At 41.6% G+C, this 18,725-nt stretch overlaps 1 protein-coding gene across 2 annotated transcripts; it reads left to right on the forward strand.

Moving 5' to 3' along the window:
* Positions 1-8,455: 8,455 nt before the first annotated feature.
* Positions 8,456-18,445, forward strand: CCNJ (cyclin J). Of its 2 annotated transcripts, none has more exons than XM_050899349.1 (5): positions 8,456-8,524; positions 10,389-10,599; positions 13,033-13,332; positions 13,424-13,583; positions 15,268-18,445. In XM_050899349.1, exons 1-5 carry the CDS (start codon positions 8,456-8,458, stop codon positions 15,677-15,679), a joined length of 1,152 nt encoding a protein of 383 aa, XP_050755306.1. In that variant the 3' UTR covers positions 15,680-18,445. The 2 variants fall into 2 exon arrangements, with proteins under 2 accessions (XP_050755306.1, XP_050755307.1); XM_050899350.1 differs by having other exon boundaries at positions 13,457-13,583.
* Positions 18,446-18,725: the final 280 nt, after the last annotated feature.

The following is an 18,725-nucleotide window of genomic DNA, read 5'->3' on the forward strand; positions in this document are numbered from 1 at the left end:
GAGGATTTTTTTTTCCCTAGATCATCACCATGGAAATACTTATCTGAAATCTTTAATAAACATGGTCAGGCAGTAAAACCTAGCTGTCAGAAAAGTCAGTCTAATCTGACATGGTTTGTTTCCATATTTAGCCCCTGTGGTCTAACATACATGTTGATCTAGCAGTGAACATCTGATGTTGTTTGAAAAGCCAACTTTTCCATGGTGACCCCAACCAAGCATATCGGTGTTTGAGCACTGCTCTGAACATCAGTCTCTGAGGACTTACCTGTTCATGGTGACTCCTGTTAATCACCTGCTTCTGCTCTTCTCCAACTCCATCCCACCATTTGCCCCCCTCCCTGATCAATCACCTGCAGCCACATATTCACCCAACGTTTCCCTTCACCTTCTGCAGTCCACAGCTCCTGCTCCCCTACAGCACCATGTAGACACAAAAAGCCAGTCTTGAGCATGTAAACACACTGCCGCATGCAACAGGGTAACTTTAAATGGGACTGTTTATGTTCATAAAACTTTTAAAAAAGGATCAGAACTCAGTTCAATTTAACTCTGGTGGTTATTTACAAAAAACAACCAGGAACCAACAATAATACCACTTGGCTTTTATATCTAAGTAACACAGTAAATTGCAAACTGCAGATGGTAAACTCAAAAGAATTCTACAAGCATTTTCAAGCAAAGACTAAATTATGAAATGTAACAAACTTCCACAAAACAAACACCCAGCAGTATCAATCAAATTATTTCTTACAAGCAATACCTACTCTAATCACAGTCACATACTGAGCAAAGCAATGACTCAAACACAAAGATTGACTTTTGCCATCTGTTTTGAAATTGTTGGACCACCACTTAAAGAAAAAACACAAGCTGGCACTTCTTAAGACTGAGGCCATTAGTGAGAGGAGAAACATGAAGTGCTAGTTTGTTTTCTTGCCAAAGAGAATCTTGTACAAATTTAAAATATGGTAATGTATGAGTGTTTCACAGATACTGTTTATTTACCATATTGATATCTCTAATTTCAGACTGAGATTTATATTGTTTTTTCATAGGCAGTGTTTCTCACTCAACATGCTAAGCAAATGTGACTCCATTTTGCCAATGGCGCAAAAGAGATGGTTCTTACACATTGTCCTCAAGGTAATCCCAAATGGGACAGGAAAACAAACATATGACTTTATTAGAAATTGTGCACACAATCACAGCAACGCAATGTGCAAAGCCACTAAATAGAGCCCAGTCACAGATGCACCCTGACTCTTGACAGCACTTTTCCTCCAAGTCTAAGGTCGGTTAAGGTGCAGAATGAGCAATGTCTCACCAGTTCCTCTTGTCTCTTACACAGTGGTGGTGGTGGAGATTGCCCTTTTCTTCCTAGAGCAGAACCTGTCTTAATACTGTCTCTTTCCTTAGTGTTAGAGAAACAGTCAGTGCTGATTAATTTAAACAAAAAAAATACTACTGAACCCTTCCTCCCACGAGGTGTTAACTACCTGTTCGGGGCACAGCTTTTATACAAGTCTGCATATGTGTTCATCAAACAGTCCCAAACAGAGACCCTAATACAAAATGGGGGTCACGGTTTCAGATGGGAGTGCCACTGGCAATGAGCTGTGAAACCAAACAGTTTGGGTTCATTTTACCCTTCCATCAGATATCCTTTCAACTGGATTGATCATTTAACACACGTTTTAAACCAGTCATCACAGTGCTTTTAACGATATCCAAATAGAGGTATGTTTCTGCATTCTTAATAATGCAGTGGGTGTAATGAGTCATAATGCAATGAGTGAAAATAAAAAGTACTGACTCATGTCTATCAAAACATGTCTCAACTAGATGTGTTGTGACTAGATAATTATGCACTGAAGAGCCTAAGAAGATATTAGGAAGCAGAAGTGAAGGTCTATTTGTCCATAAAGCTTGAGAAAAGTACCTCCACACACTAACCAGACGTGATATAGTTAATCAGCTCCTTCAATACATGACAATGTGCCAAGTGTCCCAAACATATAAAACATATAAAATCTCAAATTCTTTCAGCACAGTGAGACACGAAGATTACATTAGGAGCCCCTGGGCTCTGACTATCAGATGCAGAATTGGCCACATCCATCAGACACTGTTGCAGAACCAGGTCCCAGATCTCATTGTGATCTATGATCAGATTAGGATACACTATTCCTACATACTGCAAACCCAAACCACGAGCTTATCACTACCAACACAACCAAACAAGGTGCAGCACTTCTAAGTAACGGATCAAGGAGCACAGTACTTGAAATACACATAAACCCTGTGGGATTTGGCAGGATTTACCCCAGCCCTAAGTCTGCTGAAATTTATCATTCTTCATTTTTGTTTTTTTGCCTCGTGGACAGAGTGTAAACCATGCTGCGACCCTGGCAAACATCCTGGAAGAGGGTGCAACACAGACCAGCCAGCACGAGAGGGAAGCTGAAGACTCCCGCAATAGCAAGGTGAACATGAGCCAACAGTATGCCCTGGCACTGAAGAATGCGAACAGCGTCTGGCCTGCATTAACAGGCCTGTAGCAAGTAAATCAAAAGAAGTGATTATTACCCTCTACTTAGCACTCATTGGACCGCATCTAGAATACTGCATCCAGCTTTGGGACCCCCTCCTCCCCCCAGTACAACAATGACATTGACTAACTGGAGCAAGTTCATGGAATGGCCACCAAGATGGTTCGAGACTGGAGCACTTGCCCTTTGAAGAGAGGCTGAGTGATCTGGGCTTGTTCAGCCCAGAGACAGCTCCAGAAGGACCTAATAGCAGCCTTCTCTTACCTAAAAGGAAGTACAGTGCTCTACACATCCCTGCCTTACCCCTGTGCATGAAAATCAGGACAGACTCGAAACAAGCTCAGTAAGTCCTCTGAACACAGGATATTAATGGTTACTTTCAGTAGTAGCAGTTGGGTTTTCATTAGCAAGAAACTGGAATTGTGAAGTTTTCCACTTGTGCCTGGCTACAGAGCTGAAAACCTACTAGTCAAGTACTTCAACAAGAAGCACTGCAAAGAGCAAGTCCCCCTGTGGATGTGAGCCCACGTCTGCACGCAGCTCTCCTCCGTGGCAACCACTAGCAGTCAAAAGCATTAACTTTGTGGTACTCTGCCTGGGCTGGCTCCTAATTTGGCAGCCCTGGGTATTACATCTATAAAAAAAAATCTTCTTTGTTGGACCTTAAGTTTGAAATGAAAAGGAACAGGCCACTTTGCCCCACTTAAATTCTGTGGCTATAACTAAAATCAAAACACGTTTGACAGGAACAACAACATACCACTAACTGCTCTACCCCTCCATCCCTGAGCTAACTGCACGACAAGTAACCTTTCCTAAATTCCAGTCAAATGAGCTGAAGCCTTCCAAGCAGGAAGCACATATGCTTTAGATGCAAAATTCCTCTGGTCTTTTTAGTTACTGACAAAGTTATTTCCTAAACCGAGAGTGTGACTTACAGAAAAGAAGAACCCCTCAGTACAAATTACATCCACCAATACTCTTCCACTTATATGAACGTTTCCTTCATCCAACACATTATCAAAAACATATACATTTATCCTAATGCCAAATAAAACATTCATGGGCCCACATTTTTATAATAGCTTCCCAGAGGATGGGAAAACACTGAAAGCCAAATTGTTTATTAAAATGCTTTGTCAAAAGCATGTATCGTTCAGGACAGAGCATTTGCAGATGCTTTCTCTCTTAATAGCCATATTAACAACTAAAGTCAACAGTTCCAAAGGATATTTACCAGCTAAGTTCAAATCTAATAATTACATTTTAGTAGCTATTCTGGGAATCCAAATCCCCAGACAACTTTGAAAATCTTACCCACAGAGTACATTTAACATTCAATACGGGCATTTACAAATACAACCCTGGAGTACTTTCAGTAGGAGGCTGCCCTCACTAATGCTTCTGAAGTGTTACGACTCTTTTTACCGACATGCCCCATTTCATCTGCCACCATGCTGCAAAAGAGCTCTGTGAGCAGTTACAGTCCTGTCTTTAGAGTGATTCATTCCCTTTAATTAAATGCCCTTGAAATATTACTGCTACAAATGTCACCCGATGCAGCCTTTGTTTGAAAATAAGATCAACAAGTACAGTAATAAAAGCAGAGCTAACTTTTTCAACTCTAAGAAACACAGGAACTAAGTTTGAACGATTTTTTTTTTTTTAAATAATGCTCAGTTCTACAAAACTGAGATTCTCTTACATTATAACTCCAAAAATGCAGTCCTTCAAAAATGCCTTTTACGGAATTATCATCTCTTTATTCAGATGAGAACGACCAAGGAGCATCAAAACAAAAGCAAGAACCAATAAACAAAACAACAATTAACATAGTGATTGAGCCGTTATTTAAATATTTCTTTCAGTGCTGTGTCACCCCATTCTGTCCTGGACTCTGCTTATGTAGCTGAAGTGACTGATTCATCTAATTCTGCCAGTCAAGACAAATCCAAACTTCAAAGATGTATCTTATGACAATAGACACAGAAGTAAAACAATGTGTCAGTCTTCAGGAACTGTTGTACTCTGTGATTGATGTACCATTAACACTAAAACAATATACCAGAAACAGCATAGGAGGAGGAAAAGGTTTCTAATGTAGAGAGATGGTGGTTCTCAAGATCAGAGTATTTGCTGTACTTGGCAAGTTCTTCATTTGTATTTTAAAAGCCACATTTCTTTTTTCACAGGCCAAGAAGAACCACCAAAAAATCAGGGGAGGAAAAAACAGCTTAAACACATGAATACATGCATCAACTTCTGAGATACAGATCTAACCTCCCAGTAACTACAAAGAGAAGTCAGCTCACCCACCATGTCTGAAATTGTGTTAGGACTATAACCTGTGAATTACAGGTCCATAAATTCTAAGACTTCAGCAGCATCCTCTTTAGAAGATTCCACAAAATGTTACAAGCATTTTAGTCCAGACTTCACAGGTTACATTCTAGCCTGTTTTGGATGTAGTTCAGGGTCATAACTTTTCTTGAGGAGTTCCAAGAATAACGGTGTTTCTTGCTCTCTGGCACCTTTTCAAAGCACAGAAGGCAGCTCTCACAGCCAATCTCATTTCCCCCTTGAGACATACATATTTGCTTAGGTGATTCATGGTCATTCACAGAAAGAGGATACCCATTTCAAAATGGTTTCATAACATTTAGTTGTGCTTTCTGTTCTCTCAGGGTCCATATACTACACATAAGTGGAAAACTTCACACTTCCAGTTTCTTGCTAATGAAAACCTAACTACTGCCACTGAAAGTAATCTTTAATATCCTCTGTTTATTCTGAGGACTTACCGAGTTTGATTCTGTCCTGACTTACACACAGGGGACTAAGGTAGGAATACTTAGAGCACTGTGCACAGCCTTGACCATCACAAGTAGATAAAATCTGCACCAGTTAAAAAAAACCCACTGGTTATTACTTTTAGGACTGATTATAAGACATGCAAAGAAGCTGTATTAACCTATTCTCACTACAGTTGTGCTCTCCCATTCCCATTTAAATCCCTAAACTGTGATCTTGCAAACTCTGGACTCTGAAAGCAATCAGCCTCAGTTTGGAGACTCCAAGACTGTTCTCAGTTCTTCCAGTAGGGGCTAAGGCATAAACTGAGACGTATGCTTCCTGCAGATAACAACGTGGATGTACAGAAGTGCTTTGGCTTTTTCAATAGGATGATTTTCTGGATGTCTCCAAGATCAGAAAAATGCACGCCAGGAGCAATCCTGGCCTTGGGCAGGATGATGAGGCTCTTTCCAAACCTATCTTTTGATTGCATGAAAAGCAGACACACATGTAACTGTTCACAAGATCAACTCCTCAATTAAAATAGGTTGTAATGGGTGTGTAGCACCTTGGAAAAAGGCAACGAAGAAGCATTACAAGGATCTGAAACAGGCAGTTCCACAGCTCAGTCACCTTTGTAGTGTGGCAAGTAACTACGGCATCGTTGTTTTTCTCGATTATTATATATAAATGAAATAGCTTTCAGCTTTATCAGGATCATATTTCCTATCCAAGTCAGACAAGCGCATCTCAGAAATAAGCCAGCAAGTATCTACTCTTTTTTTTTTTTTTCCCCCGCTTAACAGTTCAGCAACAGACTAATCCACATGGTAGTTAAAAAGCTCTAGGGGGAGGCAGCAGTGCTAACAGTAATTTCTCCCAATACATAAGAGTAGAAACATCACTTCCCTGTTTGGGCCCATTGTAACAGGTTTTTAGCATGTTGGTGTTTATTAGCTTTCTCCTCTTCAAGCAGGCAACACATTTTTGAAGGCCATAAACGTGTTGTGAATGACAATGTCTCCACTAGGAATCTGCTTTTGAGATTTATCTTACCCTTGAAATATAAAATTTGGTATTACCTTTCTTCAAGAATAAATAATTTTAAAACAGTGTATCTGCAAATATCAAAATTAGCTTGAGCATGCACTTGCCTATAAAACAATGTATAGAAATGAGACAAAAAGCCATCAGAACAGCAAAATGCCGCTTTGTCAATAGTCCATAGATCTCAGATAGCTAATCTAAATAGTTGAAGCATTTTCTCAATTATGTATGCATGCACAAAAAATACTAACATTTTTCTGCTTTTTTCTTCAGAAAACTATGTAGCATTATGTAACAAAATCTGTCATAAATGGAAACTGCCCAATAAATGTGTCCTCAAAAACAAGGGCTTCCACCTATAAGCACACCTCCTCAGATGGAACAGACCACTCCAGTCCATAGGACTACCCATTAAAGTTAGACATGCATGTTTAAAGGAACAGGCTTTTACAGCCCTGGCTACAAAGTCATTACACTGGTTATGTCAAAAAGTTGGTTTCCATTTTCTTAATTAAAAAAAAAAAATCATGTCTGAGCATGGGTAGAAATGAAAAATTAAATATACTCCCCCAACATAAATTGCATCCAAAGCATTTCTTCATCACTTTGCACTGCATGTTATACTAGGTTTTACATTCTCATTAGCTAGTTGTTTGAGTATTTGGGAATTCAAAGATGTAAACCACTATAAAGCACCAAGTATTATTTTGTAAGATCTCCGTAGCAGGGGGTTACCAACAAGTGGAAAGCACCTAGACAAAGGCCTTCTGAATACAAAATGGGTGCACAGCACCTACTGCTAAAGCAGAAGCACAAGTGGTAGCTCCTTTTAGTCATCATCTGTCAGGATGCAGAGGCCCCTTCACTCAGGTGAACAGCACAGGCTATTTAAAAGGAGGACGCATGCTATTACAAGCCTTCTCCCTGGAATTTAACTAGCAGTGAACAAGAACTCACCCACAAAATAAATCTAATATTTGAGCCTCATAGCTTTTGCAGCCCAAGAGGCATACATCTTTCACCGCTAAAGGGAAAACGTGTCTGAAGCGTAAGAGAGCTAAATGAGATACACCTCCTGACACAATCGCTCCACGTGTTAAAAACCTCACAGCTGAGTCAAAAAGGAAAGAGCCAGGGGAAAAAAGGGAAAAGGTGCTATCAGGTGCTCAGGGGGCTAAGCACCACCATGCTCCGGCCGGGGAGAGCCCCGCTAACCCGACTCTCCCGAGACACCCGGCGGGAAGGCCCCAAGGGCCCCGCAGACCCCGGTAAGAGTTACATCACGCCCGGGGTCCCTGCGAAAGGGGGAGGCCGAGGCCCCGACCTCTCCCCGGCTGCGTGGGCTTCCTTCCAGCGCCCGCCGCCCCTCTTCCCGCGGCGGGGCGGCGCCCCGCCCCCTCCCCTCCGGGCTTTATCGGGGCGGCTACGGCAGCTCCGCGGGCCCAAAGCCCTCCCGCGCGTGGCCGCGGAGCGCGGAGCTCGGCGTGCCCGGTGAGCGCCGCGCCGTGATTGGCGCCCGGCGGGCGGGCCGTGCTGTAAGGCGGCAGGCGATTGGCGGGCGGGCGGCCGCGTGCGGGCACTGCCTGGCTTTGTACACACGCCGGCCCGCTCGGCCCTTTAACAATGGGCGAGGCGGGCGGCGCCGCGTGATGGCGGGGGAGCCCTCGGGACGCCGCGCCGCGCTCAGGTGCCCCGGGCCAGGCCCCGCCGCGGCCGGCGGCCGCGCCGCTGCGTAGGGTGAGTGGCGGCTTCGGCGGGGGAGGCGCCGCCGGCCTTTGTCGGGGCGCGATCGCCCTCCCCCGGGGCCGCGGCCGCCGGCTCCTCCGCGTCCCGCTCGCCCGGCCGTGCCCCGCGGCTTAACGAGCCTCACTTGTGCCCCGCATGGCGGCCAGCTGGGCCGGGGGTCCGGGGGGGCCCTGGGGCGCGGGCGGCAGCTGATCGCGTTTAACCGGGGGCGAGCGAGGAAGGGGCGAGGGTGGCGCTGCCCGTCCCGCCCCACCCGCGCTCAGCGAGCGCCGCTTCCTCCCCTCTGCCCAGGCCCCGGCTGCCGCGCCGCCCCGCCGATGGAGCTGGAGGCGCAGTGGTGGACAGGACAGCTGGCTGCCGACATCCACCAAGCGCTTCGCTACAAGGTAGCCCGGCGCGGCGGCGGCGGGGGGCGGCGGGGGGCGGCGGCCGCTGCCGGCCCCGCGCCGCGGGGGAAGCGGAGGGGTGGCGGCCCCGGCGCCTTTGTGAGGGTTCTAACAATCGGAGCCGGCCCTGCGGAGGGGAGCCGGCGCGGCGGCTTGAAGCGGGGCGGAAAGCGCGTGTGAGGCGGCCGCCGCTCGGCGGGCTCGGCCCGCCGGGGTTTTGGTGGAGTTTGCTTTTCTGAACCTTGAAAAACGCGGTGTCTTCCCCTCAGTTAATGCTCGGGCTGCTTGTCCTCAGTCTTGACAGTTTATCTGACTGGCCAGACTGTTCTCTCTCGCACTTTAAGAAGGCAAAGGGGTCACGGTGCGCTTGGTTCTTCTGTTTGGGTGTGTAAGTGGGTCCAAGTTTAAACTCTACAGAAAGCATTGTGATGCTATTGTAACAAAAAACCCAAAACCCCAAACAAACAAACACTAGGTGCAGTAAGAATAGTAGAGGGTTTAGGCAATACTGCTTTGAAGTTGCTTCAACTAACTCAAAGTTGCTCTTTGGGGCTACTTTCATAATAAAGTACATCTTATGCCCAGAGCTGAAAATCAGTTTACAGCGACTGAACGTACTAAAAATGTGCTTTTGCTGCCTGATAGTACTTGTTGAGGGGATTTTCTTTCTTGAAGGTGTGACTGCTAAAGCAACTAATTTTTTTTTTTTGCAGGGGTGGGGGGAACACAAGAGAAGGACAGGATAATTTATTTGTTACCAAAGTTACCGTTACTAAAACTAAGTTAGTGTTGTGAAAAGTGAATTCTAAAGCTTAGTAGGTATGGGTGGGGGATTTGTTGGTTTGGGGTTTTTTTCACTTCAATAGCATGTTTCAGAACTTTGAATTGACCTTAAAACTTCGAAAATTTTGGGCGACTCCATTCCAACTTGATGTCATCAGACTGTCCTGCTGGAAATTTAATTGTACTCAAAATCCTACTTACAGTAAGTAGGCTGCACAATCTGACTCATAAATTTATTCGTGATAACAGAAGACAGCACTGCTGTTCTCCTGTATACAAGAGGAGATACTAGCTACGAGGCAGGAGCCTGCGCAATGTTCTTTCTACCAGTCCAAATTTTGTATTCAATATAGATCATGCCACAGATTTTTCTCATCTGTGGTGTTGGTAGGGCTTTTGTTTTGTGGGGTCCCCCCCAAATCTGAGACCGTGTGAGGTTTTAAATGCCTGAGAGCACACTAATCAGTGTCAGTGCAACATCAATGAGATCAGATTAAGTCAGGGTTTAAACATATGTATGCAGCAAATGTTGACACATGCACCCCATTCCTCTTCCTAAGGTTGCTACCTTCAGCTAGGTGTTAGTGCCCTTCTCCTGGAGGCACCTGCAGGAGATCTGGCAGCATTGGAACATGCAAACACTTCAGTACAAAGTCTGATTGCTCAGATTGAGCTGTAGCAGGAGGGGGTTGAGTTAAGCTATTGGACTTTGCATTGAAGCAGCTGAGGAGTACTCGTGTACCCTTGCTGTTTCCTGCTGGGAGGTACAGCCTTTGCAGTAGAGGTAATACAACAGAAATGGTAAAAGCTGAAGTCACTCTAGCCAATTGCCCAATTGAAAGATGTTGAATTTTAAATTATTATACTAATGTTGCACAGAACTAAATTATTTCTTAGTTCTTCTGTAATACAACAGATTTTGTTCTGTGAAAAGGAATGCTGAAATGATGGGAACAGAAGGAAGAGAGAAGAAATCCTTTGAAAATTCCATGATAAATTTGAGAGTATCACCTATATTAATCTGATACCAATTCAAACTAAGTGATCGTTTTAATAAAATTACATGCTGCTGTCCATCTAGGAGCTGAAGCTGCCCTCCTACAAAGGCCAATCTCCCCAGTTACATCTGAGAAGATACTTTGCAGATCTGATTGCCATTGTGAGCAATCGGTTCAGACTCTGTCCTGCTGCACGACATCTAGCTGTGTATCTGTTGGACCTCTTTATGGATCGTTATGACATATCTATACAGCAGCTGCATGTGGTTGCTCTTTCCTGTTTACTTTTAGCAAGTAAGTATGTAGCACCCAACTTTAACTAGAGCAATATAGGTTCTGCTGCCAAATACAAAGCGGGTCTTGATGGGATATAGCAGATAGGGGAGACAAAGTGGTTATAAAAGACAGGCAGATTAGTGTATATCAAATTTGGCCCACTTGGTAGAGCCTTTCTCTAGACTCTTGTTTTGACTTCTGTTGGCACCTGATGAAACTGAGCGGAGAAAAAACAAACTGCAATTAAAAACTAATGTTTATGCTTGGAAACAAATTATTCTAAGGTGAACTTTCAGAGCTGTATTGTAGGAATAGAAAGACTGTCTTTCGGAGGGCATCTCAAAAGAGGTAGATCCAGTGCTGGAAATGAGAAACTTGTATACCTACGATAAAGGAAGAAATTAAATAAACCTTATGTAGGCTGCACTGCACCCTGCTGATGGTGCTATGTGGTTCTTGAATGCTTCAGATTTCATAAATTGCAATGTTCTTTAAGCAAGCTAAGGCTAACGTAAATCCTGTATTGTCACATACAAAATGTAATACTGGTGAAATGCATTGGTGAATGCACAGTACTGTGAAGACAGAATTAATTACAAACACTTATTATGAACAGTGCTGCTTATATTGACCTTGGCTAGATTATTCTGGTGTGTATCCACCTTTTGACATTTGTGGACCCCTCTTAGATGTCCCCAAAGAAATATGGGTGTAGTTTGCTGGGATACCTGCTGGCACTTGTTCTTAAACCAATAGATTCAGAGAAGCAGGTCCTGGCAGCAGAACTAACTGTTGGTTCAGTTTCTGCTGATCTGTTTCTCTGAATCTATTTTCATTTTCTCAAGTAAGATATATCGCATTGTAGCTCTAGGCCCTCTTTGCTAGAAAACGAGAGCGCTGAGGTGTTGGCTATTTTTGGTATACTGCTTCCTTTCATTGCATTCCCTGCCTCCACCAATACAGCTATTCAGCAGAACAGTTAAACAAGAAAAGGGTTATTTCAGATTATTCTGGGGGTAAACTTTGACTGGACGCCACCAGCCAGCAATCTTCTCTTGGCAAAGGATGAGGTGCTGAGTATGAAAACCTTGCCTCAGAAACCAGTGTAATCCATTTAGGAAAATGGATTGGCTTTGGACTAATGCCAGATTTTTCAAATGAAATTCATGTTCTGAAGAGAATTATAATTTTAAAAAAAAAATCACCTCTGCCATCTTTCATGACAAGCTGCAAGTAGAGCTCTGAAAGCCTGGAGTACTCACTCTTCTGAGAAGCAGTGTATGAATTGGTTCAGAAAGCGCAAACCAGAATGCTATTTTAAACTTTTGCCCTGTGTGGCTTAAACAAGCAGTTTAATCAGTGGTGCGATAAGTTGGACAAATCACACTGTGATATATCTGATAAGGTTATAGAAGTAATAAGAGAAATTATTATGTGACTCCTGAAGCTTTTATTCCTGTAATTACTAGAGTATGGGAAACAAAAACTAACAGACTGGGACTGGCATTGGATTAAGTCCTGTATAAGTACCTCCACTGTTGAAAAAAAGCAAATGTTCAGTATGTTCAGTCCTGCAAAACTCTCTAAAAATGTGCATTTACAACATATCATGTAGTACTGAATAGAGAGTGTAAGATGGAAAGAATTTGCAATGAAATTGAAATAGCACAACCATATGGCAAACTGTATGGAAATGTGACACTTGTTTCTCTTATTAATGGATTTTCTACATACACAGTTTTGCTTCAGGCTAAAAACATACAGGCCTGACAAGTTAAAGTCCAAGGAAAGCTGAAGCTACTAGCACTGTTAAAGTTGAAACAGTATATATGGCAGTGTAGGTTTTCAGATGCACATTGCTGAAATCCACTTGTTTGAACTGCTGGAGCAGCTTACCAGCTATCAAATCTAAAACCGTACCTACCATAACAGGCATTAAAAGCAGCCACGTTGGCTAGAGCTCTAGTTATACTCTAATGAGTTTTAGAAACAAAAAGAGTGTGTGGGGGCAGGAGGGTTATTAAAACTAAATGCTGTGGTGTTATGTATGCCAAGTCATATCACAGTGGTATTTCATTGATGATGGGGACACATTATACAATAATTTGGTGACAAAAACTTGCGTATGCAGTGCTGGTGGTGTCCTAATACAGCTTACTTCCGCTCTTGGCAAACGGCTTCTGTGTGCCGGGGCGGGAAAACCAGCAGGAAACATGGCACTGCACAATATCCTACACAGTGTTTGACATTATCTGCTGAAATTTAGCCCTTTATAGTACATACTCCTTTTTGTCTCTGATGACATCTTCCATTTGAGTTTTGCATCTGCAGGAAAGTCTCAAGCTTGTTTGACATAGTAGAATTGAAATATGAACGCAGACATTAGATACAATCTGTTTTATAGTTCACTTGTGCTGAACCTTTTTTCCCCCTGTTTCTGTTCACCTGAAGGTAAATTTGAAGAAAAGGAAGACAGTGTTCCCAAACTTGAACAGCTGAACAGCTTGGGTTGTATGACTAACATGAATTTGGTACTAACAAAACAGAATTTGCTTCATATGGAGTTGTTGTTGCTAGAAACATTTCAGTGGAATTTGTGCCTCCCAACTGCTGCTCATTTCATCGACTATTATCTTTCTATTGCTGTCCATGAGACTGATCTTCATGATGGCTGGCCAATGGTTTGCTTAGAGAAGACTAAGTTATATATGGCAAAATATGCTGATTACTTTCTGGAAGTATCACTGCAAGGTGAGTTACATATTTCAGGTAATGACTCCTTTGTTGTCTTGACAGACAATGTCCAACTTAAATGAATCTTTTTCGTATTCCTTCTTTCTAGATCATGCATTTTTAAATTATGCCCCTTCTTTAGTTGCTACTGCGTGTGTAGCTTCTTCAAGGATTATCTTGCGTCTCTCACCAACATGGCCTACCCGACTGCATCATCTTACTGCATACTCTTGGGATTTCCTAGTGCCATGTATTGAGCGACTATTAATGTAAGTTAACAGCAGCAGCTTCTTTTAAGCCCATTTCCACATCTGTTGGTATGCTTAATTGCTGTTAGCACTGAAAGTAAATTTCTGTCTGAATTTCAATTTTTCTATTCTAAAAATACTTAAGTATTAGGTAATATTGTTAGGTAATAACTCTTTTGTTCTTTCCAAAAAAGAAAACCTTATCGGATCTAACCTCTTTCCTGTTCTTTCAACAAACAAACCTCAGCCTTGCATTTCCACTGAACATCTTCTGGCATGCTTTGAGAATCTGTTAAATAGCTTGTTCCTAATCTCTGTAGTCTGCTCAGAGAGCAAAAAGAGATAGTGAAGAGTACCGAAGGCATAGGAGCTCCTACTTACTCTGAAGACTTTCTGCCTTGGAAGTTCAAGGGATGCTCCAAACAGATTATGGGTCAAACATGCAGACTGTTTGAGTGGCCAACTTTGAGGGGAGGAAATGACCAGGAGGTTGTATCTATTTTTGCTGTATCCATTTTTGCACTACAGTAGAGAGATACAGCTGACATGAGATAAAAATGCCAACGAATACCAAGTGAACCTTACTGGGAAGGGATGTTATACAATCAGTTCTTTTATTCTAAACCTTAAGATCAAAACCTATGCCTGCCATAACTGCTTTCCTCCTACAGAAGTTTGCTCTTGCCCAGATCTAAACACAGTTGTGCTCTGTAGAAGCACAGGAACAGCTGTATCTGGAAGAATCACATCTTCCTTGTAAGTGTGACATTATCACCCCTGATGGCCTCTTTTGGCTTCACTAATGTGTGTAATGAAAGGAATAGTACCTAAAGCATGCACATGCTGTTGCAGAAGTGTTTTCAGTATTGCTCTGGAACACTTGCAGGGGGGAGGGAGGAGCGGCGAAGCCCTTCAGTCATCTTTGCAGTGCACCATAGAAAGCTAGCAATCGTTTAGGAAAAATTGGTGAGGGGTTGAACCCCAACTGTCTTCAAGAGATCTGCCCTGTATAGGCAGTAGCAAAAAATTTAGATGATTTTAGGCTTGACTGAAGTGTGTAGGTGGCACCTGCTTAACCTCGGCATAAGAGCAAGAGAAAGAGTGTGTCTAAAGACATTTCAGACAGGTGTAAATTAAAGGGAATTCAGGTGAGGTAAACTGTCTAACTTAAGTACTGGGTGGGCTAGAAAAAAGGTGAGAGGAGTTAAAAAAAAAAATGCATTTCCACTCCCCAGAACAGGATCCAATATCAATATATATATGATCTTTAAGTACTGTAATGTAGATCTTTAAAAACCCTATATCTGTTACCAAATTTAAATGAGGTAGAAGCAGCAAGTAAGTTTTAATTTCAGGTTCTGGTAATCTGGCACTTTATTGCAGTACACTAGCAGACTTTATTGCACTGGTAATTTTAGATAGTGCTGTATTATTTGTATTGTACTTGGCTTTTATCTGCATTTTATATTGCTATGCAATGAAGTGAAATGCTGAAAAGAAACTGTATCCTAAAGAAACAAATTTTAAAACCTTAGATGATTTTAAAGGGTAGGCTAAAACTATTTTCTCTTTCTTTTTTTTAAAAGCTTTGGAAGCTGTCAGATAATTGCACCATTTTTTAGAGTGCTCTTAAAAGTTAACCCAAAAGAGTTTAAATCATTTTAATATCTATTTTCATGTATTCTGTCTTCTCAATTTGTTTTAGTGCGCATGATAATGATGTGAAGGAAGCAAACAAGCAAAAAGGACAACATGCTCAGTCTGCCCAACCTAATGTATTTCAGACCCCAGCTCCAACTCCCCAGCAGGCTAATGCTCAACAGCACATACCACAGTATGTCCAAGCCCATCAATCTTCATTACAGTATCACCATCAGACATCACAGCAGCAAAACTGTCAACAGATATTATCATCTAATCATACAGCATCTTACCCACTTCAGACTTGCCCTGCTGCCTTACAGTCTAGTGTTCAGGCTCGAGGCCATGTACAGACTGGTGCTGCAATGTCACTAGCTGTTCCACTAGAAGTGAAGCCATGTATAAGTGTCTCCTACAACAGGAGTTACCAAGTGAACGGACGATATTCCTGTATTACTCCCTGCTTTGAGAGGTGATAAGTACAAAATGGTTTTGTGCTTGTTTGTTTGGGGTGGGAAGTTTGTGTTGGGGGAATTGTTTTGGTTTTTTGTTAAACCTCAAATAAGTTTGAGGGCAACAAATTGAATAAAAAAAGTGTCTTTCCAGAAAAAAGCAACTGGATTGGCAACCAGTACCGTAGCTCAAATACAGACTGCAAAAAAATAAGCACACAGAACACCCTCTAAAAAGAATGTGTATACCTGAGGGTACTAAGTTCTTACTCTGGCACTCGGAATACTCTGTGTTTCTAACGCACATTTTTGAAATACTAGTCAAAAGAAAACTAGCTGTGGACTAACTACAGACTTACCTTTTAATGAAGGAGATATGCAGTATTATTTTGAAGACATTTATGTAATACCACCATACAGTATTAACACTTACTTTAAATTTACTGAAACTTAAGAATCCATTGAATGCCAGAGTTCTCCAGATACATGGGGACCACAGGAAGAAACAAATCTCATCTGGCTAACTCCATACTCTTGCCCCTTTTTCAGCACTTGTGTTGGATATTTGTTTTAGGCTAAGGCATTTGAGTTAACTGGTATTTTGGCTAGTTTTTAAGTTTTGTACCTCACAGGATAGACATATGTGTATGCTTCTTTTCTCCTCCCTATCCTTTCTATGTTTAAAGTAACTCTTTCATACTAACTCAGGGAATTTTCTACTCATTACTCTGTGCTGCTGGTTTGTACACTTAGTTGGGTATAACTTGAGGGAGGAAGGTAGAGAGGGAAGAGACTATAGCAAGTGGTGTGGCTTTTCTTCAGGGCATCTATACACGGAGTACCAAAGGGATATGTTAGTGTTCACAGAATATAGATGTGAACTACTGCCCAGCAGTGTGGTATTGAGTAACTGAAGAAAAGAGAAAGTTTCAGCTGAACTTGTACTGTACCAGAACTACTACAGTGGCTGTGATTCCTTTGTGTACACACACACAAACACACATGTATTATTAACCAACAGAAAGCATCCTCCAATTGTACTGACGGTGTCACTCGTACAAAAAAAGGACAGTTAAATGCTTATAGAAATCCAGTTCTGTCAGGCTTATAGTGGAGGGAAATTCTCAGGTAATAGTGAGGCAACTTTTTCTTCCACTATTTGGGAGTTCCAGAAGAAAATGCAGAGATTTACTCTTCTAAACGGGTGGATCAAAAATATATTGCAGAGTGAACTGCTTTATTGCAACTAAGGTGCTAATTACATAACTTTATGAAATTACACTATCTCCTGTGGAGTGGATAGTCTGAGGGTAGAAAGCTTCACTCATCCAACTCTTGGATGAAAATGGTGGTAGAGATATTAATGGAGGATTTATTTTTTTTTTAAAATACAAGAAGATACCTGACTTTCTCCTGTGGTAGAATATGGGAGGAAGAGGTATGGATGACAGGATTCTTACTACTTTAAAATATCTTTATAGTACGTGGGCTTAAGGCTTTTTTTGTTTGTTTTATTTGTTCTTTTACCACTTTCTTCTCCCCTGTCTTAGTGGCAGCACTTAAAATTGTGTACCATCTAATGACACTGAAGTATTGTGAATCTTACAGAGACTTGTTTTGAAAGCAGGGGCAATTAAGATACATTATCAATATTAAGATGAAGGCTTTATCACAGGAGAGGGGTCCTTACCATAATGTTCAGAATGGAGGGAGGACAGCTGTGTTCATTCTTTCTGGGGCTGAATGATAATATGCTACAAAAACCTATTTATTGTTGAGGAGAAGAAATCCTGTTTCTCTTGTGTTGTTTTTTTGCATAAATCCCAATTTTTGTTGTGGGCTTTTGTAGCATATATGTGCAAGTCAAGAGGGATAGGAGGGTGAATGAAAGAGATAACCCTCTCTGCTTTATGCTAGAGAATCAACTTTGAAATAGGCATAGTGTGGTCAATTCTTAATTAAAGTGCAAGTTAGTTTGGTTTTGTGGGTTTTTTTCTCTCCTCTCTTCATCTCTTAATGAATATGTCCCCATGTCTGAGAGCAGTGTTAAGTAGAATTTCCACCTCGTAAGATGCCATGCTTTTTATTCAGCGTTGTTACCCATTTAAGAGGGAAATGGACTTCTTTCTGCTGGTTTCATTTTGTTGCAATGCTATATCCAAGTCCTCAGTGCTCTAACTACCTCTGATGCTATGAATGTACAGTCTTGTAATAGACCATGACTTGAAATAACAGCACATGCCTGTAGCAATTTTTTCTGTAAAAATCTTTAAATCAGCTAACTTGTCATCTTTATTTGTGACACAGCAGTATAGGCTCTTCTTTTTTGGGGTATTAGTAAATTTATCCCATAGGCATTTGATATATAAAAATTTAACTAATACTTAACACTGGAATTATGATGGGCGGGGGGCTTATTCAGTTAGTTAATACTGCAAATTTACATTTAATAGGGTATTTTTTATTTTACTATTTTAAGACATTAGGTCAACTGTAAAAAGATCCACTACATGCTGTTTGTTTTTAATTTATTACTTAGTCTGAGTTTTTTCTGACACTACAGCTGCATAATGACTACAGAGAAAATGTACACTGAACAGTTTCAATATGTTATTTAAAAGGGCTTTACCAGTGTACATTAAAAATACACTGTTCTTTCTATTAGAACCAAAATGTGTTTTTTATGGCATAAATAAGAATGGTGCTCCTAAATGCAAAATGTCCAAAACAATGGAATCTTTGTGAGTGCTATGCATTCAACTTATTTTTAAAAATAAAACTAGTTTTGAGTAAGAAGGCTGCAGTGTGTGTTATGCTTGGGGGGTGTGGGGGTGTGTTTAAATATATAAACTGACCGTAATCTGTCTTGCATCATCCCTGTGTATGGGCTGAAGATGTAAGGACTTTCTTCTTTCTCCCCACCCTTTCTGTGACACTACAATAAACTTCAGGAACACTGACTTCACAATTTAAAAAAAAAAAAAAAAAAAAAAAGGAGGAAATCATGCAGGAAAGGGCTTTAAAACTAATTGCACCCACAGCATATGCTAAACATTGTACACTTCAACAA

The sequence above is a fragment of the Gymnogyps californianus genome, chromosome 6, assembly GCF_018139145.2.
Source record: "Gymnogyps californianus isolate 813 chromosome 6, ASM1813914v2, whole genome shotgun sequence".
NCBI lineage: Eukaryota > Metazoa > Chordata > Aves > Accipitriformes > Cathartidae > Gymnogyps > Gymnogyps californianus.